The sequence below is a fragment of the Prionailurus bengalensis genome, chromosome E1, assembly GCF_016509475.1.
Source record: "Prionailurus bengalensis isolate Pbe53 chromosome E1, Fcat_Pben_1.1_paternal_pri, whole genome shotgun sequence".
In the NCBI taxonomy this organism is placed as follows: Eukaryota; Metazoa; Chordata; class Mammalia; order Carnivora; family Felidae; genus Prionailurus; species Prionailurus bengalensis.
In genome coordinates, this window is record NC_057347.1 from 38,510,688 (window position 1) to 38,535,263 (window position 24,576).

The 24,576-nt window shown below is 39.3% G+C and overlaps 1 protein-coding gene across 3 annotated transcripts in view; it reads right to left on the reverse strand.

Moving 5' to 3' along the window:
• The window catches only part of IKZF3 (IKAROS family zinc finger 3), an 89,597-nt gene that overhangs the window by 8,436 nt on the left and 56,585 nt on the right, over positions 1-24,576 (reverse strand). For 2 of the 3 annotated variants that reach the window (XM_043584319.1, XM_043584318.1), the window contains exons 4-7: positions 18,916-19,176; positions 17,830-17,997; positions 15,742-15,858; positions 5,900-6,016 (exon numbers count right to left, since the gene is read on the reverse strand). In XM_043584319.1, coding sequence (XP_043440254.1) covers positions 5,900-6,016; positions 15,742-15,858; positions 17,830-17,997; positions 18,916-19,176 — 663 coding nt within the window. Of the gene's footprint in view, positions 1-5,899; positions 6,019-6,145; positions 6,354-15,741; positions 15,859-17,829; positions 17,998-18,915; positions 19,177-24,576 lie in introns of those variants that run through there. The other variant, XM_043584321.1, reaches the window with a different exon arrangement.

A 24,576-nucleotide genomic window follows, 5' to 3' on the forward strand; every position in this document is an offset into this window, starting at 1 on the left:
GACAGCTTCTCCAATATGTCATGTAATGTGAGACAAATATTAATCTATTCTTTATTTAAAAATTTTTTTTTAATGTTCATTTATTTTTGAGGGAGAGACAGAGACAGAGACAGAGCACAAGCGGGGGAAGGGCAGAGAGAGAGGGTGACACAGAATCTGAAGCAGGCTCCAGGCTCTGAGCTGTCAGCACAGAGTCCGATGTGAGGCTCAAATTCAAGGACTGAGAGATCATGACCTGGGCCAAAGTCAGATGCTTAACTGATTGAGCCACTCAGGCGCTTCTGTTCTTTAAAGTCTCCTTGTTATCTGAGGTGGTGGCAGTGATTGTGGTGAAGACAGTTCTATATATCACCAAACTGTTTTAAGCTTGCCTTGAGTGCAGGGGGAGAACAGAGTAAAGAGAGGCCTCAGGAGACTATGCGAATGTAGATGATGTGTGTGCTTTTTTTGTTTGTTTGTTTGTTTATTTATTTATTTTGAGAGAGAGAGCACCACGCAAGTGAGAGTACAAGAGTGGGGGACAGACAGAGGGAAAATCCCAAGCAGACTCAGCACTGACAACAGTAAGCCCAATGAGGGGCTTGATCTCACGAACCAAGAGATCATGCATGACCTGAGCCAAAATCAGAAACTTAACCGACTGAACCACCCAGGCACCTCCTGACCATGTGTACTTCTTTTATTTATTTATTTTTTATTTTTTTAACATTTATTTATTATTGAGAGACAGAGAGACACAGAGCACGAGCAGGGGAGGGGTAGAGAGAGGGGGAGACACAGAATCCAAAGCAGGCTCCAGGCTCTGAGCTGTCAGCACAGAGCCCGATGTGGGGCTTGAACTCAAAAACTGTGAGATCATGACCTGGGCCAAAATCAGAAGCTTAACCGACTGAGCCACCCAGGCGCCCCCTGACCATGTGTACTTCTAAAGGCAGATGTGAGTGATGGTATTCCAGACAGACAGCATGGACAGAACCATTACATATAAGAGGGAAAGTATTACACAGAAGTGGAAGTAGTTCACTGTGGCTGAATTAAAAGATTACTTGGCTGAAATGATAAAATGAGAAAAGGTGCCTTGGAGACAGATTGTGCAAGGCTCAGAACACCTGGGTGGTTCAGATTTTATTCCATTGGGAAGCCACTGAAAGGTTTTTTTGAAGATGGGGCGGAATGATTTGAACTTTAGGAAAATAACACATTTCTACTATTATAGTCATCATGAGGGGTGATATGAAATATTCAGGTTTTCTTTTGAAGTTTCTTCAAGTCACTGAAATGTATTTGCCACTACCTTCATACCATATCCCATGCGTATTATCGCTTACTCTTACTGCAAGTACATGTCAAAAAAAGGGAGGGGGGCAGGTAAGTAGGGTAAATGGAATATCTGATGAGATGATGGCTCTGATCTCAATCTAAATGAGACCAAAGTGACTAACATTTCTTCCAGGAGGAGGAAAGCAGTGGGGAGCCACAGAACAGGCAAGAAGGGGAGCAAACAGAGAGAGAGTGATGGGGGTGGCAGTGAGGAAAACTGAGCTGGAGACTGTTTTGTTGTTGCAGAAGCCTTGTCCTCTGTGAGAGGTACTATTGGATGTCATCGGTCCTGATGGAGTCACCAGGGGAAGACTTCTTTTCTCAAGAAAACACACCCTCGAGGGAGAATGATTGCCCTTCTTCAGGGACTTTTTCTTCCACCAGCTTTCAATGACTACACTCCCCACTGTCCAAAGCCCTGGTGTAGCACACATGACATGCACTGCTCGGGGTGACCTCCCAAGGAAGGAAGGCCTTGGACTGCAGCATGTTTTAGGCCTTGCCCTGACCCTGCTCTGTCACCTACTAGTTGCATCTCGCCATCTCTCCAATTTTTCCTCCTCTGGTGAAAGAACTCGCTGGGTGTTCCTGATATCCCTTCAAGCCCTAAAATGCTATGATTTTATAATGTTTCAAGGATTATAGATTTCAGCCCTTTGGGAAGGGGTGGGAGAAGATACTTTTTGCTGTTAGAAACGAGTTTTCAAACTGCTTCCTGTCGCTCTGTTAACCAAAGCAGACAATTTCTCATTAGTTACTTCACAAGGAGAATCGATGGTGTTTGTTGAAGTGTCAAAACCTCACCAGAATGTTTACCGCGGCTGAGTGAGATCTGTTTTCATGTTCTTTTCAACATGAAAACTTCCTTTAATAAAGTAATACATAAAATTAAAAATAATAAGGAGATGCTATGGTAACCACTTTGGTCGGAATAACACATCTGTTTTTGGAGAAAGAATGAAAATCAGAAAAAGAAATATGCAGAAATGTAGTCATTTTCCTCCTCCCTCCAGGAGAGAAATCTGGCCTCTATTTTGAGCCAAGTATTTGAAGATGGCCTAGTTAGAAGTCTATTCAAACAAGTTTATAACAGGAGAATAAGATGCAGAGAAAGGACAACTCTTAAAAGGGTTAGGTGCTAAAAGTGAGGCCTTCGTGTCCTTCGAAAAGAGCAACTAAGAATTATTTTGATGATGTAAAGATGCTGATTTCTAATGAATGTGTGTTGATTTATGTCCTATCTTATGGAAAGTGAAATAAAACATCTTAGAGAATTAGGAAAGAAATTATTTTATTTTTCTCCTATGTAGGCAATTTAATTTTACTCCTATGCTTCAATACAGGCATGCTTTGTGTTTCCTTTAAAACATTTTTTTAATGTTTATCTATTTTTGAGGGAGAGAGAGGGACAGAGCATGAGCAAGGGAGGGGCAGAGAGAGAGGGAGACACAGAATCTGAAGCAGGCTCCAGGCTCTGAGCTGTCAGCACAGAGCCTCATGTGGGGCTCAAGCTCACGGACAGCAAGATCATGACCTGAGTGGAAGTCAGACGCTTAACCAACTGAACTACCCAAGTACCTCCTTCGTGTTTCTAAATGCACCTGAGCTTAACCCAATCTGTCCCTCTTCCTCAGTTAATCTCTAATTGATGGAAGATGCTACCTACTGGTGATTATCTCTAGCCTGTTGGGAAAGTAACAGGCTGACCTGATGGTATAACTTCACCTTAACCCTCATAGTTCAAGAGGTCAAGGAAGCAAAGGTTGGTCTGAGTGCTGTGCAACTGTCAGCAAGGATTAAAGGGAGTGACTCATTCTTCCTTCACACTTTACCCTTTGCCATTTCCCTGGCAGCTGAATCTTTTCAGAAAATGGTGCCTTGGAGAGGAAATACAGGAGACAGAAGAGAAGAGGAGAGAAAATATTAGCCCCGATGTTTTGTAGCTCTTCATCCCGTACACTGCAGTGTCAAATGTTCCTTTTCTCTCCCCGATATTACTGTTTTCTATCAAAAAGATTGATTCCATTAAGTGATTCAATAAATAAAGGAAACCCTTTATTTAAAAATAATCTCTAAAAGGAAGAGATATAAGCTGACGCTAGAAGATTAGAACAGGGCTTAGGAACAAGAACATCATGGATATGGCAGGAGCGCTATCCCCATTTCCTGATGAAAGAGCCAAAGAAGTAGCAATGCCCTCAGTAAGATATATGAATGTTGGCCAAATGCAGCTGTTTGATAGATTCTCAGATTTAACCACACCTTCCTAAAAAAAAAAAAAACAACTAAAATATCTGATATGGTTTATAACATAAATACCTTGTCTGTACAGCCTTGAGAAAACAGTTACCTGAAGTTACACATACGGGTTTATAAACACAAAGTGGTATTCATAATTGCAGCCTTTGCTAATTCATCTCACTGACTTGTAGAATGATAGAGCTGGGAGGGACCTTCCCGATCACTTCATCACGTATTCAGTCTCCTCATTTCACAGATGAATAAACAGAGGCCCAGAAAGGTTATGTGATTTGTCTGAACACACAGAGTTAAGAAATGACTGAGCTAGAATCGCAACCTGGGTGATTTGGCTTCAAATCCAGTGTTCTTCCTACTGCACTACATACCACCATTTACCAAACAAAATTTCCCCCAGTTATTCAGGGCCTTGAAGTTGCTGCCTCAGCTCAAATCAAGAGCTAACTCTACTGGGTTTCCTGATTCCAGCATAGAGAGAAAATGATGGTTCAGAAGATGAGAGAAATCAGCACCTACAAGCATCTCTCATGAGTCTGGAAATGAAGGAGTGGAAATCCTCCGGTCACAAGGGTAACAAATGGAACAGATCCCTGATGTAATAAGTAGAGTGGCATGGAAGTGAACACAGGAAATGTGTTTTCTTAAACCCATGAAGATAACAAAGCAACTTTTATTATATTTTTTATTATATTAAGTAGGGTTTTGGCTCAACTATTGCTGTACGGCAACTATACTAAGCACCTTCTCTCATATTTTAGTTCTCTTAGACCAAAACGCATTGACTATAATTGGATTGAAATTGCATCACTTCACATTTTTTTCCTTGCCCATTTCTCTCCATGTTCCTCTCCACATCAAGTACGGCCATTTCTAGAGTCAAAACTTTCCCCAAAATAAATTACAAGGTAAATTACACTCATAGAATAACAACTATACTCTCCCTTTGTTCTGACTCCAGTCAGAACTTCTTCACAGGAGTCAAGCTCAAAAGATATATGAGCAATGTCTTAAGATTGCGCCGTGGAATCACAATTGATCCACTGCTCCTAAACTCCACATGGAAGTCACTACATGCCCCTTGACATTTGTCACCAGGGAGGGGGGAAATGGTAATGGGGGTTGGGGGGGGGATGTGTCTTTCTAAACTGAAATGCACCAACTTTAGTCTGACACAATTCTTAAAGTGATTAAAAGGATACAAAAACTTCTCAGCTAATCAAAATAAAATAAAGAAGGCATAAGTACCTAAATAAGCATAAATACAAAGCTAGGTAATTTTGAAACACATTAGTTCTTTCAATAAATCTCTATAATTCACATAAAATATCTGCCTGTAAAAAAATGACCTAGACCATAATAAAATTTAACCAGATTTAACAACCAGGTAGGTACGTAATATCTGTAAAAGCTATTGGGAAGATTAAGCACAAAAGAACTGTAGTGAGAAATCAACAGCAGCAAGTAGCTTTGGAAAAACAGAATGACAGTCCTCTAAAATTTTACTGGTGTTGAGGGAGGTCTATTTTCGTGTGACAACTATTTTTGTTCAGTATCACTGAATTTCAATTTATAGCAAAACTGATACATTCAATTCAGCTGCGCTCTTCACAAATACAAATCTATTTTAAATACCATGGTCACATTTATGTAAACATCTGGGAGAGTTGGGCAAAACATCTCTGCTGTTCAGCAGTCCTAACACTTTAATGAACATAATTATTTTTTAGCCATCTCATTCTGCTCCATTGTTTGACAATGTGAAAACCAATGGCATAAAAATTAACTCCTGTAAGACAAATGATTGAATCCAGCCTAGTTATTTAAATCCATGTTCTCCCAACCACATTCTCTTAAAGCCAGTCCTCAATCAAATTCAAGAAAGAATGGCAGTAAGTTTTAGAGCATGAAAAAAAGTTTGGGCACAATTACAGAACCAACTTGTAAAATATAACTACAAAAGGTTACAGAAATGCTATTTCAAACATCTTACTGGTGTCAATTGCACAAACTTTGTCATGCAACATATGTCATTCCGAATAAAGAGGAAGGAACAGCATTTTTAACACCAACTCCATTTAGGAAATTGGATATCAAATACTTCCATCTTCAGGAGTTAAGATTATTCAGTTAAAATATCTTATTCTATTTGCCCTAGGTATCAAAATGAAGCATGAAGAATAAAAGTGTACAATGGAAAACCAATTACCTTATTTTAACAGAGATTAAGCTAGGAAGGGCCTGTGTAATATATAAGCATCCTACGTTATCTCATTTAAACTATCTGCTAACAACAGCAGGAAAAAAAGGGTTGTATTCTTACCAATGAATTTCTGAGGCATTGAGCTTTTTCGTTTTGCCACATTGCTTGCTAATCTGTCCAGAACGAGAGCTCTTTCACTTCCCATCTCTGCTTTGATGTGTCTTGCCTCCGCACTTGCTGGTTTGGAAAAATGTAAAAAGAAGAGGGAAAAGAACACGGTGGTAAATGAGGGAAAAAAGGAAATAAACTGGAAGGAAAAGTATCAGACATCTGATGCACACTCTGTTGTTACCTGTTATTACTGCTCAGATTCTTGCCCGGGGTACCTGCTGTGGTCAGTGAAGCCAGCACCGGGGCACGTTCAAATCTTGCAGTCTTATGCTGAGATGGGAAAGCCCGACCCATCCCCAACCAGTATCTTCATTAGCAAGAGGAAGTATTAAATAAACAGCCTGGACGTGGTTGGTTGCAAAAAGATAGATAGATGGAGATCTTCTAACCCCCGATCAGCCTTCTTTCTGATTCTGAGTAACTGCGTGTGACACCTGCAGACTGATATAATTCTTCTAAACAACTTAAAAAAAAAAAAAGTATGGTGCCCCAGATTTACTGTTCTGTTTATGTTAATAGCACTTTTGAAAATAGATACACTTACCCAGACAGCAAGAAATCTACTCAGTGATTTGTGTATTGTAATTCTGAGTGGTTTTCTTTTTTCTTTCCTTTCCTTTTCTTTTTTCCAGCATGTTCCTTTCAGTTCCTATCTCTTAAATTCCATTTCTCTGGGCTCTGCATTATCTGTTTCATATGCTCCTCACATTTCAAAATTGTCTCAGAATTTCCCTGAGCAACACTTCTGTCTTGAAATTAAAGAGCAATTTGTATAATGCATCTTTATTATATTTCTAATGAACAATGTAAATAAAAACTGCCTAAGAATATGGTCTAGTTGTTAATCCACGAATAGACCCCTAAATGGTGTAGGCCTGTGGTTCTCAGACCTGCCTGAACATTAGAATCAGCTGAAGAGAATGTAGGAAACACCTATGCCCAGCTTCCCCTTCAGATCCTAAAATCAGGATCTCTGGTGTAGGCACCTAGGCAACAGTATTTTTAAAGCTCTTCAGATGATTTTAAAATTCGGCCAGGATTGAAAACCATTAGAATATATAGATAGTACTAACATCTAATCGATTAAATAGTAAATTGGAATAAGTATAGTATAATTTGCCCTGGTATAGCAGGTAGTACTCAGTAACAGTCTGTATCTAAAGTTCAAAGAGATACCAGCTGATCGAGATGTAAGGCTTTACACTTTAGCAAACGATGCTAGCCCAAGCTACAGATCAGAAAACTTTTCTGTAAAGGGCCAGATAGTAAATATTTTCAACTTTGTGGGACACATCTAGTCTCTGTTCCATATTCTTTGATTTTTCCTCCAACCCGTCACCCTTTAAAAATGTAAAAACCTCGTACACAAACAGTCTGCTGGCTACATTTGGCTCATGGGGCACAGTTTGTTCACTCCTGTCCTCCATAATCATATTGTGTTACTACAAACATTTCTCTCTGTTTTATCACAAGCATTTCAGGAGGTCCAAACTAAAATGATGTATCCATACATTTCTAATGTCTCTAAGGAAGAAGAAATTGAAATTAGTTTAAGAGACTAGAGTAAAAAGCAAGTGATGGCCGCAGAATGGATTTTTTTCTTCTCAAATATATGCACAGATTTAGGGATGGTCAGTGCTCATTCCGTAGTTGAAGAGTTTGCTGTGTGAACAGATTCTAATATACAGAAATAATGTCACAAATTCCATGGTCTCTCAGACATTCAGTACCACAAATTGGTATGCCCAGAGAGAAGAAAATTGGCCACCTCTGCAAGTAAACAAAAGAGAAAAACCTCCAGGGCAGGACTGTCAATTATGGTCAGGGCAAGAAAACCAAAGTCAAATTAGAAAAAGAGAATTCAAAATACCAAATATGTTTCATTGTATTATTAGCGTGTCTTAGTTTTTGGTTGCCGGTCGTTACACAATAAATTATAAAGCTCACGGTTTTTAAAATTCAGGAATAAAATGGAATCTGGCTCCAAAAAGGATTAAGAGAAGACGATGATAACCATACTTACTAGACTTTGTGAGTTTCTTGTCAAATATAATTATATGCTCCAAAGAAATAAGTCCCAGTCTCTGGTTTAAACTATTAACAACACTCTATGTGTCAATGAAAACAGTAAGGGTCAGAATAAGGGGCCTGGGCAGCTTTGGGGCTGGTGGTAAAGCACTGTCACTTGGGCTGGCTGGCCATTGTAAATAATGGGTACTTTAGCAACAGGACACGTTGCTATTGAGTGAAGTGGGTCAAATTCTGTCCAGCACAGGGACAGGTTTAAATGACCAAACAGGAAACTATTATATATATTATTTCCTTTCACACAAACCACCACCAGATGTGGCACTACCCCGAGCCCCAAGAGCAAAGAGATGAAAGACAAAGGCCCGGGATTTGAAATCAGTTCCTGAGGCTGTTATAAGGAGGCTTTTTCTTAGAAACAGCTAAGGGTGCTTTGACTGGGAACATTCATTGTGGTTTGAGCAACTTTGGGAGGATTAAATCCACACCCTGCCCTCTCCCTACCCCCAACTGTGTATTATTATTCTCAGAAAGATTTAAAGCGAAAGGAGAATGAAAAACAGTCCTGTGGGAATTTTTAATTCCATCCCCATTTTACCCCTATTTGTATTGGTATCTTCAGTCACTCTTCTAATGGGCCAATCATCTCCCAGAGATCTTGTGCCTTCAGCCCCAGGACTCACCCCAAGCATTATGTTGCCAGCCTAGTTTTCCCATTGAGCTCTCAGTAGTCACTGTCTACATTTTACCAAGTCACTATCAATTACCACAAGCAGCTTTCTGAGGACACATACTCAGTATCTTCTATATTTGGGAGGATGCTAGAGCGGGGATACATGACCTAAATAATGTAATGAGGGCATGTCACTAAATGGCAACCTTCCGAGATAACATCTTTTATCCCTGGTTACTCACCAAGCTCCTCTTGACAGTCATTTCTAGATAAATCTTACTCTGTAAACCAGTGGCCAAATGCCTGACATTTAAAAAGATAACATTCTGAAGTGTGTGGATGGACAGATAATTGGGGACATGGGTGGAGACTTTCCCATTCCCACAATAGAGTGAAAGAAATCCTCTGAAGCGAATCGAGAGGGCTTCTGTCCCCCTAAGCCCCTCTCTGGCTTGTTCACTCAAAATAGCAACTCCAAGATCCCAACCGTCACCGGACATGTGAACACGCTCTAGAGATTATGTTCATCTTTACCGAGTTAACCATTGTCAAATCGGCAAGTTAGGCAAAGGCTAACACTTCAATTGAACGTGCTGCGCTCTTTCTTCCCAAACTGCAGGTCTTTTGCCTTGCGGTTATCGGTCAGCTGCTGTCTGCTCTTTAATACACAAAGAAATGCTCTGCAGTTAGAGGATCTCTTTGGGATTACGAGGAGTTTAGGCAGTACACTGAAAAGCAAACAAAGAGGACCACTGGCTTTTGGTCCTCTGCTTCAACTTGAAGACCCAACTGTCTACTTATAGAGTCTAGACTTGTTATCTTGCCACATCATGTCTCAAAAATGTAAGTGGAGGGAAACCAGTTTGGCAAGATAGTAAGGGGACAAGATAATGGGTTTAAATGATGAAATAGGAAATCCGTTCCTGGGTGGTGTTTGGCAGTTTAATGTTGCAAGGGGTGGGTGCGGGGAATACGGGATAGTGGCAAAAAGCAATTTACACACTTGGTTCATGAGTGAGCATAGGGGTAGGGCTGTAATTCTGGATCAATTCCCCTTCATGTCACTTGCCTACTACATAGTGGCTATACCAATTTTCATTAGCAAAATGATTTTAAAGACATGTTGAAAAAAATATTAAAACTAATATGAAGTCATAATTACAGAACAGGTTTCTACCTTTAATCGCCACACAAGTCTTAATTGTCTGTCTTTCAGTTAACTATTTCCATGATGCAATTTCTATCTCAAAGTGATTGCAGATTTAACTGTGTAATTGGTTGTGTTTTTGTGTTTGTTCCAAATCTGTCATTTGATCTTGAAGTGTTAAATGGAACTCAAATAAGAGGCATTGCTTCCTGTCTCTTCTCTGGTGTGGTCAGTAAGTGGCTAATGGACAGTGGAACAAAGGGGTGTTATTGTGTAACGAGAATTGTCTAACAAAAGATTGCTATCAAAGACTGAGGCAGGTTCTAACAAAAAAAGCTACATAAAATTGTTGCCTTTTTGAGCAAGTAGAATGAATACTACCTGTGAGATAGTATCACTTTTTAAGAAGAAAAATCAGTTGGGAAAATCAACTTTTAAAACATTTAAACTTTTTCTTTGGTCTGCTCCTTGAGAAAAATATAAGTTTATTCTAAAATTCTCATGCTTGTATTGGCTCAGCTGAAACAATGAGAGTGAGGATAAAAGGTTGTGACTCCCAGATTCATAAATAAATATAATTATTCAATTACTTTAAAAATCTTGTTATTGCTAGAACTCATTGTCATACAAAAATATGTCCTGCTCCAAGTACTCATAATCTGTGTGAAATGAGGCTAAATGAATCTCTATGCCAGCTGTTAGTCCCTTTCTGGGATAAGAATCAAGCTAATGAGAAAATGAAATCCGTGTTCTTCTCTATTTTTTTCATATACATTCCATTAAGACAGCAGAATTGGATTATCTTGATGATGTCACTCATGAGGTCTGGAGTAAAAACTTGGCCTGAAGTAGCTGTATCACATGTACCTCTCTTAGACCTTTATATTATATTAATAGATCAAATGCCCATTGCCTTGTTGGATTGGGATTTCTCCAAGGATAGGGGCTAAACTTTCATTCATTTTTACAAACAACTCTGCCACAGCTCTGGCACCTAGAGAATCTAACAAATGTTATCTGAGTAATAATAATAATAATAAAAAGAGGCCAGAAGTCCTATTTCCCAACACAACATTCTTTTGCAAACTGGTCTCCAGTCCAAGGTCTTTTTATCTGTTCTGCTTCCATAAAGACCTGCTTCCTGATGGGAGCAGGTCTGTCTCAAAGCTTGGGTCTTAGACTAGGCTGCACTTCAATTTACACTAAGCACTTAATGGGGGCGCCTGGGTGGTTCAATAGGTTAAGCATCCAACTCTTGATTTTGGCTCAGGTCATGATCTCACGGTTCATGAGATCAAGCCCTGCACTGGGCTCTGTGCTGATAGTGTGGAGCCTGCTTAGGATTCTCTACCTCTCTCTCTGTTCCTCCCCCACTCACACTCTCTTTTGCTCTCAAAATAAATAAATAAATTAAAAAAAAATAAGTACTTGATGAATAAATGCTATACCCACAGTAGCACATTACTACTATCATTACTTTAAAAACTAGGGATGAAGGGATAAGATATACCACTGGTGATACTATGTTGGTTAGGCTCAGAATGGAACATGATATCCAGACCGGGACTCCCAATTTTAAGAAGGAAACAAAAATGGAAACCATATAGGGAGCAGTGGCAGTAATTAAAGTTTGGTATGGCACCTGGGTGGCTCAGTCAGTTAAGCATCCAACTCTTGATTTCAGCTCAGGTCATGATCTCATGGTCATGGGATGCCCAGCATAGAGCCTGCTTAAGATTCTCTCTCTCTCTCTCTCTCTCTCTCTCTCTCTCTCTCTCTCACATTCTCTCAGGGTGCCTGGGTGGTTTAGTAGGTTAAGCATCCGACTTCGGCTCAGGTCATGATCTTGCAGTCTGTGAATTCAAGCCCCACGTCAGGCTCTTGTGCTGACGGGTCAGAGCCTGGAGCCTGCTTCAGATTCTGTCTCCCTCTCTCCGCCCCTCCCCCGCTCATGCTCTTTCTCTCTCTCTCTCTCTCTCTCTCTCTCAAAAATAAATAAACATAAAAAAATTTTTTTAAAGATTCTCTCTCTCTGTCTGTCCCTTCCCCCCTTGTACTCTCTCTCTCAACACCCCCCGCCAAAAAAAAAGATTGGTTTGTATGGATAAACATTCTTTATGTTTTTGGGGGCACCTGGCTGGCTCACTCAGAAGAGCCCATGACCCTTGTTCTTAGGGTCATGGATTTGAGGCCCATGTTGGGTGTAGAGATTACTAAAAAAAAAAATAAATAAACTTAAAAAAATAAAATTTTTTTAATGTTTACATTTTGGAATTCAGGAAAAATCATGGGAACTATTTGAAATATAAAAGAGAATAATATATTGACTGACATGCAGTATTTATTATACTTGATTAAACTGACTTTAAACATTTTGTAACATGAAACCACCATTACAACATACTTGTTTTAAACAACAACAACAGGGGCGCCTGGGTGGCGCAGTCGGTTAAGCCTCCGACTTCAGCCAGGTCACAATCTCGCGGCCTATGAGTTCGAGCCCCGCGTCAGGCTCTGGGCTGATGGCTCAGAGCCTGGAGCCTGTTTCCGATTCTGTGTCTCCCTCTCTCTCTGCCCCTCCCCTGTTCATGCTCTGTCTCTCTCTGTCCCAAAAATAAATAAACGTTAAAAAAAAAAATAAACAACAACAACAAAAATTAAAACTTGCTGACTCAGTTAACCCTTTATTTATTTGTTTATTTTTACTGAAACTTAAAGTATGTTGCATGCATCCATCAAACCACCCTATGAAATGCAAATTAACTCAACTTCTGTATTTCAGCATTTCCTGAATCACCTTAAGCCACTGAAGACAGCTAAAATATTTCTTTGATACTTTCCTAATTTGAAATTCCTAAAAATGATTGTGGATATGGGAAATAAGATGGTAACCTTACTTTAAAATCCATAATTTTGAACTTGCTACTCATAGGGGATAGTGTACTGACTTTTCCCCTACTTCCAAGAGAATCAAGATACATACATGCATATGTGTGTGTCTACTCATATGTGTGTTACCATATTTCTTTCACTAGCCAGATAATGTATAACCTTAAAAAATAGCTAATCAAGCCATATTTTCCCAAAGTGGAAAAAAAACACAAATGTCTATTAACTGATAAATAGATTTGTATTTTAAATGCAGTAAAAATCCATATAACGGAATATTATTTGGCCATAAAAAAGGAACGAAGTGCTGATACATGCTAAACATGGATGAGCCCTGAAAACATTATGCTAAGTGAAAGAAGCTAGACATAAAAGGCCATGTATTATATGATTCTAATTATGTGAAATATTCAGAATAGGAAACCCATAAAGACAGAAAGTAGATCAGTGGGTGCCAGGGGCTAAAGAGAGGGGGAAGAGGGAATGACTGTTAATAGGTACAAGGTTTCTTTTGAGAGTGATGAAAATGTTATGGAATTAGTGGTGATGGTTGTATAACTTTGTGAATATGTTAAAAACTACTGAATTGCACACTTTAATTTTTTAATGTTTATTTATATTTAAGAGAAAGAGAAAGAGAGAGTGAGTGTGTGTGTGTGTGTGTGTGTGTGTGTGTGTGTGTGCGTGCGCGCGGGAGGGGCAGAGAGACGGAGACAGAATCCAAAGCAGGCTCCAGGCTCTGAGCTGTCAGTACAGAGCCTGATATGGGGCTTGAACTCACAAGCTGTGAGATCATGACCTGAGCTGAAGTCAGATGCTTACCTGACTGAGCCACCCAGGCGCCCCTGAATTGTACACTTTAAAAGGTGACTTTTATGGTAAGTGAATTATATTGCAATGAATTTTTGAAAATAAAAAATATATTTAACCATGGGAACATGAAAAGTTCTAGTGATTTTTAAGCAAGTCACTGAATTTTTGATGAGTTTCAATATCCTCATGTCTAAAATGAGATGGTAGGACTAGATGCTCTCTTTAACCTTCTAGCTTTAAATACAATAATTCTATTTGGAATACAATTGATGTTGATAACTTGGGAATGTCTCACAGTTAAGAGTACTGTCTGTTGCAAACATTTCTCTTTAGAAATAAGGAGGAAATCCAACTCCTTGATAAAACCAAAGATGCCATCAGGATAAAAAGCAGAAGCGTGCAAACCAACGGAATTCAGTTGGCCAGTTCCTAATACTGTAAAATAGGCTTTATCTAAAACAAAAGTTTCCTCTCACTCAAAATAGGTACAGCTAAGCTACTTATGATTTCCACTCCATTTCCCATTATTTCTGTCATACTTTTGTAATCTTTCTGCTTTAGAACCTTCAAACCACTCAACTGCACCTACTGCTGTCAAACAGCAAATCCCCTCAGGGTTTGATACTCTGAATATGCAACCGGTTCAAGTAATCGAATGAAAATGTCAGACAACCCAAGCTGCAGAACCAGGATGATGGTCAACTGGATGGGACAAAGGACAACTGCAGAGATGTGACACAAAGAAGTTTCATGCTATTTCAACTGAAGAATGAAAAGGAAATAAAACCATAATTGATATATGGAAAGGCATCTAGTATTTCAACCAATTTCTCCTAGGCATATAATTCAAAACACTAAATAAAATGTGAAACTCCCAAAGGCAAAGATAAGCATCACAGTAAATCACAGGAGTAGACAAATATATGATTTTGGGGCCTTGGACAAAGAAAACCCTTGTAATTTTAACTGACTCTGCCCTAGCCACTCCTCAACCCACTCTACTCTCAATTGCTTTTTCAGTTAATGGCAACTGCATTCTTTTTTTTTTAATGTTTATTTATTTTTGAGAGAGAGAGAGAGAGGCAGAACATGAGTGGGGTAAGGGCAGGCTCCAGGCTCTGAGCTGTCAGCACAGAGCCTGACACAGGGCTTGAACCTATGAACTGCGAAACCATGACCTGAGCTGAAGTTGGACACTTAACCAGCTGAGCCACCCAGGTGCCCCATGCAACTGCATTCTTCATCACATCCCACACCAATCTGTTAGGAAATCCTGTTGGCTCCACCTTTAAAGTATATATAGAATTAGAACATTTCTCACCACCTCTACCATTACCAAGACACAATTTTCTCCTGCTTGAATTATTACGATGGCTTCCTAACTGGACTCTCAAACAATTCCCAATTTTGCTGCAAATACAATCTATTCTCAATAGCAAGTAAAGTGATTTTTTTTTTTAATGAGAAAAGTGTCACCTTTTATTTCAAAATGTTTTGAAGATCTTCAATTTCATTCAGAGTAAAAGTCAGCCTTTATAGTAGCCCACAAGGCTTGATAAGATCTGGTTTCCCCTTTCCTTTCTGGCCACATGTTCTATTACCCACTCTGCTCCAGAGACACAGGACTATTTATACTTTGTCAAACTCAAGCCCTAGGGCCTTTGCACTTGCTATTTCCTCCTTATCTGCAGGGCTTTCTCTTTGTCCCTTTAAGCCTGTTAAAATGTCAGCTCCCTGACTCAGGTTCTGCCCCCAGTAGCTGCTCCATTTTTCTTCTTCTTTTCTTTTCTTTTTTCTTCTTTCCCTTTCCTTTCCTTTCCTTTTCTTCCATCTTTTATTTTTTAAAGTTTATTTATTTATTTTGGGAGAGGGAGTATGAGCAGAGGAGGGGCAGAGAGAGGGGCGGGGGGAGAGAGAATCCCAAGCAGGCTCCGTGCTGTGGAGCTCATTCCCAAGAACCATGAGACCATGACCTGAGCTGAAGTCAAGAGTTGGATGCCTAGTCTACTGAGCCACCTAGGTACCTCCTTGCTTCATTTTTCTTCATAATACTTAACTATCTTCTAAGAAACTGTATAAGTTACTTATTTCCTTTGCTTATGGTCTGCCTTTCTCCACTGAAATATAAACTGTGAGGGCAGATGTTTGTTTGTTTGTTTGTTTTACTTACTACTATATCCCACCACCTAGAAGAGCAGATGCTCACTACATGCAGATAGAACGAGTGTTGCATGAACTCACCAGTCTCACCCAGGTCCGTGCTCTGAAGAAATGTACGGCAGCGCTCCTTGTGCTCCTCAAGGGAACTTCTCTGCTTGTAGCTCCTTCCACAAAACTCACATTTATAGGGTTTCTCGACTATAAGGAGAGCACAAGGGGCACTCAGTGACCCTCACGGTTACAGAATAAATGATGTCTTGGGGTCCTATGCAAACTATCCTTTAGGAATGAGACTGCTGAGAGAAGCCAGGGTATTTGGATATTTTTGCATCTATACTACTTTTAAATTTAATAAACTAAAATCAGGTTATGGTCACATTAGAGTTTTCTTCGGAAGGACAGCCTCCTTTCACAAATGGAAGGATTTGGATATAATGACTATCGCTGAGCATGGTGTTTTGGCTCCAGATCCAATCTTGTTTCTTTAGGAAAATATATAGGGCCTTTTTATTCTTCAAGGAGGTTTGTGTGGCTTAAAAATGAAACAGAAAGAGATTCCTTATTTTGTGACATCCATCTGGCTTATAAGTAAAGAATGCTGGGAGTTAGCCATTCAGCCAGTTGATGGCCTTTTCAGAGCATTGACATATTTGGATAAATTTAGCTTATCCTTGCCAAGTGGCTATAGTGAAATCTGGGCTAAATCAATAAAAACTGAGCTAACTGAAGATATTTTTGAATAATAGAAATAAGAATGAATTACAAAAATGACTTTATCTTAATTTCTGAGATAAAGCAAAATTTCCTCAACAATTCAAGCCACCTTTGTCCTCCCAACTCCTCCAAGTGCTTTATTGCTTAAAATATGTAAGTAATAATTTCAACTGTGCAGGGCTGGTTTTTCTGATTTGTGGATAAAGTGTACCCTAAGAATTTGTCAGAGTTTTAGGAACTGAGACTTTTATTTTTTAATCTTCTTGCTCTGTTTAAAACAGAGTCTTTGGGACATAAAGCACTAAACAATCCCTCTGGAATCCCAAATTAAAATGAACGCAGGTTTGCTAGGGCTAAAAATGTTTTAAGTGTTCTGCATAAATTGGGGTCCTGTAGAATCTATCTCAAAAATGACCACTGTATTTGGATCTTACTTGAAAAAAGCAATAGACAAGACTGTTCTAATTTTTTGGATTAAACTCATCTTTAATTCATTACTTTCAATGATGAGCTGTAAATGAAACCTTTCTTTTGCCACTTAATACCTCTCATGGTGGGTTTCGCTGGGGCTGATTTGTTTAATCCTTAGTCTCTGAATTGTGACCAGTTGTGGGTTTGGGGCTGGGTTTTAGTCAAAGCAGTACGTGGATTGACATAAAAACAAACCTTTTTTTTTTTTTTTTTCCAATTAAAAGTTTGCCAGATAACATCAAGAACATGAGGTCCCAAATTTGAAAATAAACTCAGTTTTAGTTTTTCTAGGAGGGAAATTCTAAATGTTGAAAAAAAAAAATTATTATCTTGCTTGGTTAAAATAAAATGTGAAAACATTAAGATAGAACATAGTTATTTGTTTTTTTTAAATTCTGCTCATCTTCTAGAGATTAAAAATAAATAGGCTGATCAAGAAAAAAGTCAGGTTTAAGAAATTTACCCCATGTACACCTAAAACTAATACAATGTCACATTGTCAGTTATATCCCAATTAAAAATTTTTTTAGCCCAGAATGGCCAAAAGAAACCATCTGACAATTAATTACACTCAGTTTGCAAACTGTACATCATTTGCTTGTCCAGACTTCTGAATGAAAAGTGTGTGCATGTGTTTCTCAGGAAAATAATCTCTTAATAAAGTTTACTATAAGAAAATACCAATGACTATAATTTTTCACAAAATTTTAAAAGGCATTTTTATAGGGCAGGCTCTTCCTGTCTGACTGTGTTGTTCTCTAAGGGAACAAGGATGGTGAGGAGATGATCATCTCCATTGAGCCAGACGGAGAGCAATTAATGCCTTAATGGAAGTGTAATTAGCCCTAGAGGTCTCTGCTGTTGTAACCCTTCAGAACAGGAATGACGGATTAAAACCTCCATACTTAACTCTTTCTAGTTTCCTCAATGGGCACTAAGAAACACAAATTTACTAGATATGGAATGCTCATTGCTCTCACTTACCAGAATGTGTCCTAAGGTGACCTGTGAGTGCGTCTCTTCTCTGGCATGCGTAGTTGCAGAGGTGACACTTAAAAGGTTTTTCCCCTGTGTGCAGTTTAATGTGGCGGAGGAGGTTACCTTTCTGAGTAAAAGATGCCCCACACTGATTACACTGGAATGGGCGTTCACCTTTAAAAAGGACAAAAAGGAGACTTCTGATCACCCAGCAAGTGGCAAAGCATATGCACAGATTAGACGCCTATGGCAAAAGCTCATCTTTTAGACAATATCTGTTCATATCATATTGGGATCAGCTGGGAACTATATTTCAAGGCAAGCATACAACTTACTTCTAGAATTTTCTCTGTAGAAGAGAAAAAGCATTCATCTAGTAAGGCTATTTTAGGTATCATCTTGTCTTGGATCGGGGGGGGGGGGGGGGTGGGGAGGGGGAGAAAGATAGCTCTAGAAGTGTTTTCCAGACGTAAATTTGTAACATTACTTAGCATTCTGTTTGAATATAATCTCAATCTGAAAAAAAGAATCACATACTCAAACTCTAATAAGGTATTGAGGGCCATAAATACCTCTTTTTTAAAATTTCATATCAAATGTCAGATGGAATCTATTGGGCTCAACGGGACTGTTGTGTTTGTATGCAGTTCTATAGACTGGCTGTTTATTTGTCTGAAGATAAAAATTTTAAACTGATAATAAAAACTATATCCGTTCATCTATCAAATTTGAACCCGATATAATAAGGAGGTCTGCTTTTAAAAAAGTTATGCAAAAATGTTTGAAAGATGCTTAAGAAGCATATCACAAAATTCAACTCCTACTTATTAGCTGAAGAAAAATATTTGGCTGACCTAGAACACTGTGCTTACTATAGTGTTTTTATTCATGGCATATGCAATGTTTGCCAAATGCATAGTAAAGCAGGAATGAAAATCACTGGGTAAATGAAAATGCAGAGAGGGGGAGGTACATCAGTATTATAGCAAAAATCAATGAAAGTAATCAAAAGTCCCAAATTCCACCATTTCATTTCTCACATGGCTGCATTAGGACAGTTTTCAGAAGAATGGATGAAGGAAACTTATTTACCAGTATGGCTCCGCTTATGAACCATTAAGACATTGAAGCTAATGCAGGAGAGTCCACACACATCGCAGTTCATCTTGCCACTGGTTGGCCTGCTACTATCATACGAGACAACATGTCTTTCCAACTTAATGTTTTCATATTCATTATATTCTCTCGAAAAGCTGTATGGAATTTCAGGCTCTTCTGCATTTCCCATGGGCTCTGGCTTTAAAATATTCTCATCCCTTTCACTGTATTCATCTTTCACTTTCATTGAATCATCTGCAGGCAGGAAAATGCAAGGAATGAACAATGATTGTATTTGGAGCTATCAAAGCAGCTCAAAGAGAGAGACCCAATCAAATACCAAATGAAGTTAACATAATATTGTACATCTACAAAATAAGAAAGCACCATTAGGATGATCACTCATTATCTGAATTCAGAACCACAGTCAGGGGGAAACACACACACACACACACACACACGTGACAATGACTTGCACCATCCAGAAAATGAGACAGAATACATTTAGCTGTCACTGCTCAAAGCGGCCATGAAAAAAACATTTTGAGCAACTCTTCTCCAGTACCGGGGGAGAAAAAAGGTTCTCAGATTTAGTACCTTTTTTGGCGGCTGCAGTTAAAAGGTAAGGTGATGGAGCTCTTTGGTTTCAAAAAGAAAATACTGTTTCAGTCCTTCAAATGCATTCAATTTAAGCCACTAAGAGTGAGAGTTGAATAGTTGTTATGGTTTTTCTGATTTTAAGCCATGCTTTGCCTCTTCCCCTTCCATGTATATGCACTGCTAAAAAGAGTCTTATCTCTCTGTTTCTCTTGGAACTGATAAAGAAACAACATTGAATATAGAGGAAGCTGGCACTACTAGTGAAATACTGTTGAGAAAGATAAAAGGAGAAGTAATTCTTTAACATAATCTTCTAAGGAGTCACTTTCATTGACACAGGTAAATAGAGCTCAACCTAAACAAGGGGAAAGGCACCCGTACCCATGTTAGGGAGGATGAAACTCAAGATCCTGGAACTATATAGAACTGGAGAGGAGAGGAGGGACTGGCCCAAAAGAACTTGCTAACCAGGCAGTCTCTTAAAAAGAGTTGCCACACTCTTGAGTTGAAGAGCATAAGAAGTGAAGAAGGCAAATATATGTAGTGACACTGATAACACCTAAATATTTGCCTGATATTAATCTTAATAAACATTTGCAAGGGACTTTTCATATATAAGATAAACTGCTTACTTTTCCCAACATTTGTTCTTAGAAATTGGAAGTTATGCTTCCTCATGAGGAATTATAAGTCAATGGAATTTTAGGGCTGGAAGGGAATTTAGGGATCATCTAATCCAACCCCCTTGTGTCCTTCAGATAAGGAAATCTGACACCAGAGATATTTTCAGTGATTTGTCCAAGGTTACACAGCCACTTAATAGCAGAGGTGTGATTAGAATGCTGAACGTGGATTTGACCTCACACACTAGATGTAGAAAGTCTAAGTGGCTTCTTACTAACATATTCCACTCTCTCATCAATGGTGAAGACATTAAAAACCAAAACACTCTGAAGAAAAGATATTTTAAAAAAAACTGCATCCCTTCCAAAAAAACACCAGTGAGTGCAGAGCTCCTGTTGCCACACAGGAGGAAGTACAACTGCAGCTGTGCCTGGCTTGCTACCTTCAACTCGAGTTTCAATTTTCACTTCTATCAAGGTTACCTTTTATCTATATTAACTGTGTTTGCTTAATAGAGCAAGACAGGGCCTAACCACCAACCGAGGAGCCATTGCTGCAACACTGTTCCTCTGCTTCTCACCACAGTTCATGGTTCATAGCCTTTCACTCTTTGGTTAGAAGAGATGCAAGGCTATAGGATCAGTCCAACATTTTTCAAATTTGTCCATTCTGTACATCTGGGTCAGGCATGAATCCATATCCATTTCCACATGGAAAGAGGTTCATTCCCTTCTTTCTCTGGATAGGTCTCGCCTGCTTTCAGATGGAATTGGTTTGCTCAAGTGGTTTTGCTTTTTTAAAAAAAATTTTTTTAAGAGAAGGATGCACCTGAGGCTTGTACCCTCCTCCCTTCCTCCATCACTCCAGCTGTGGGTGATATCCCACCAAAGCTTGAGTGCTCTTCAGTTTGCATGTAGGCGTTTAAAAGAACCTCAACGGAAAACTTCAGCTACTGAAAACCAAAAACAGCAGATAGGGGCCCGCAGAAAAAGATCCTTTTCATTTTGGTTATAAAATGTTAATATGAGCAAACTTGAGCCATTCCATGGTCAGTGACAATTAAAAACTAGGAAGATAAATGTGTTGGGTCTTTCTGAAAATGGCAGGACAAAAGAGAGTTGCTACTTCCCTCAGGACTTTGGCTTTAATGGGCTTGATCTAGAACTCAATACCACACCAACCTGGCCCGAGAGAAAATCTTGCCTTTGGTCCCTTAGGATTTAGCTGTAGAACAAGGAAGATGGTATTTGAGACCCAGAACCCTAAGGGAAAGCATAAGCGACTCATGGACAGAGTATTAGGGAAGTCCGTTGGACTTAATGGACCAAGAGTTCCTGGTACAGTTGTTGGTTTGCCTTGGAACTCGTTCTTTTCTTTCCTTTCCTTTCCTTTCCTTTCCTTTCCTTTCCTTTCCTTTCCTTTCCTTTCTTTCTTTCTTTTGAGAGAGAGAGAACAAGCTGGGTAGGGGCAGAGAGACAGGATGAGAGAGAGAATCCCAAGCAGGTTCCACACTGTCAGTGCAGAGCCCGACACAGGGCTCAGTCTCATGAACCTGAGCCAAAATCAAGAGTCAGATGCTCAACCACTTTGAGCCACCCGGGCAGCCCAGGAGAGTTACTACTTTTAGATGAAAGACCTGAATGGCCTCTCTGCATGGTTACTGGGATCAACAATTCATCATGATTTACCATGTAAAGATACACAGAATTGAACATTAGAAAACATTAGTATCTAAGATATGAATGGGATTTCTGAGACATTATTGGGTTTAGAACCCAGCCTCCAAATACAGTCCACCAAAACGACTGGCACAGACACTTGTCTGCTCTACTGAAGAGATTCATTCCATCTCTTGGGAGGAAGATTTATTGCAGAAGAAAGGGGAGCATTCTGCTACTTAGTATCCTTTGAAAATACTAAAATCATGTCTAAAGTCAAACTTGTCTAAAATCAATCATGTTTAAAATCATCTTTGAACCCAAGCTTGCTTCTAATTTATGACTTTGTTATATTTCCAAATGGCATCTTCCTTCTTCCAGTTTCCAAGTCTTAAAAATGGAATCCTTTTCCTTTCAGTCTCCACATCAATTCAGTCTGCAAGACCTATAGATTCTATGTCCTCAGGCTCTCTGGATGCTAATTCCTCTTTTCCATTCGCAGTGCAATTTAGTTTAGCCTCTCATCCTCTTTCAATACTCCTTTTTAGACAAATTTACTACAAAGTATGCTATGCTTTCTGCCTGTATATTCTCAAAATTGATGTAAAATTGCCTCTAACTGGGTTTCCGCTTCCGTAATTCACTGAATCTACTCCCCTGAAGATCATCAATAATGTCCTGATTCCTAAATCCACTGGCCTTTTGTGTGCCATTCTCCCCAGCTTTTCTGTAGCCCTTGACACTATTGACCACCATTCATTCTTCTATACTATTTGTTCAGTGAAACCGTAACTTCTTTCCTTACCTTTCTGCTGTGTTTTTTTTCTAGCTCTTTTCCCTCCCTCTGCCTCATAAATATGGCCTATAATGTTGTTTTTTCTTCCCTCTACATCCCCTCCCCTGTGGCAATTTCATCTACTATTCAGGCTTCAACTAGTATTTTCTGTGATTAACTCCCAAATATATATATCTCCGGGTGTAATCTTTCTCCCCCCTTTCAGTCCTCTAATCTATAAGGCCTCCTAAGTATCTTTCCAGTTACTTAGGCTAGACTCCTTACAGACATCTTTCCTTCCTCTTGTTTGTATCCCACATTTAATCATCCCTTGGTTCTATTTTTGTATCCTCTCTCTAGTTCTGTTTCTCCTCCCCACTATTGTGCATTCCTAGTATCCTGAATCTCAGGCACTTAATGCTCTCCACTTTGTTCTCCTTGCCTCCTTTCTCTCTTCTTTCCAGTTCATCCTATACACTACCACCACACTCTTCTTCCTCAACTATAGCTCTGGTCATATCATGGCCACGTGAAAATTCTTCAATACTATACTGCCAACAAAATAAAGTCCAAACTCAGAAAGAATTTAAAGGGGCTTTCAGTATCTGGCTCCACCCCGTCTTTGTAATGTTGATTTTGAATACTCAGATATCTTTAACCAAACTAAACAACTTCTAAGTATTCTTGCTTTTATTATTTCCACTGCTTACATACAAGATCTTTCCCTAATGTTGTCATGGGTGGGTCCAAATCCTACAGATCCTTTAAAGCCAAAACTAGTACGCCATCTCCCCCCTGACACACACACACACACACACACACACACACTGATCCTCACCCCACTCCCAGCTGCAAAATAATCTGTTCCTTCTTTCTCTGAATTATTTATAAATTTACTTCATCTCCCATGTGGTCATGTAAGCTATCTGAGGTCAGAAGTTACACAGGTTTGTTTTTTTTTAACTCAGTATCCCCTGTGACACTGCTTAACTTGTATCTGTTGATACAAGACTGTGTGGTTTTAACATAGAAATTTTGGGGGTCTACTAATTTGATGTGGAGACTGGAAATATGCATTAAAAATATGCTCCGTAGGTAAATCTTTTTTTAAAAGTTAATTTATTTTTTATTTTGAGAGAGAGAGAGTGCATGTGCAGCCCAACATGGGGTTCCATCTCATGAACAGGTCAGATCATGACCTAAGCCAAAATCAAAAGTCTGACGCCCAACCGACTGAGCCACCCAGGTGCCCCAGTAAATATCATCATCATCATTATTATTATGATTATTATTTGAGAGAGAGAGAGAGAGAGAGAGAGAGAGAGCACCCACAAGATGGGGAGAGGGGCAGAGGGAAAGAGAGAATCTGAAGCAGGCTCCACACTCATCTTGGAGCCTGATGCAGGGTTTGATCCCATAACCCTGGGATCATGACCTGAGCTGAAATTGAGTCTAACGCTTAACGGACTGAATCACCCAGGTGCCCCTAGCTCTTTGGGTAGTAGATCTTGTATACAATGGAGTTTGAGAACTGCCACTCTCTAGTTTGACACAGTATTCTGCATAAAGTACATACATAATAAATACTTAGTACACGAATATACCACTGCATTAGCCTCCTAAATGGCCCACAGTATATGTGACCTCTATTTTATACTATATCTTATTTCCAGGTTAATCAACCTGTAGCACTAAAAATCTTTTTCAAAAACTTTCTATGATTTCATTCTACTTCTAGAACAAAGTCTAAACTCCTTAGCAAGACCATCAAGGGCCTATCCAGAACCTGCCCTGAGCCTTCCCAATCATCTCATTTCTCACTAGTCCTCTTGGAATCAACACTTTTTCTAGACTAGAGCCTTGCTACTCAAAATGAAGTCCTTGGATCAGCAGTTCCAGCATCCCCAGGGAGCTTATTAGAAATGCAGACTCTCAGGTCTCACCCCAGACTTACTGGATCAAAATTTGCATTTTAACAAAATCCTCAAGGATTCCTAT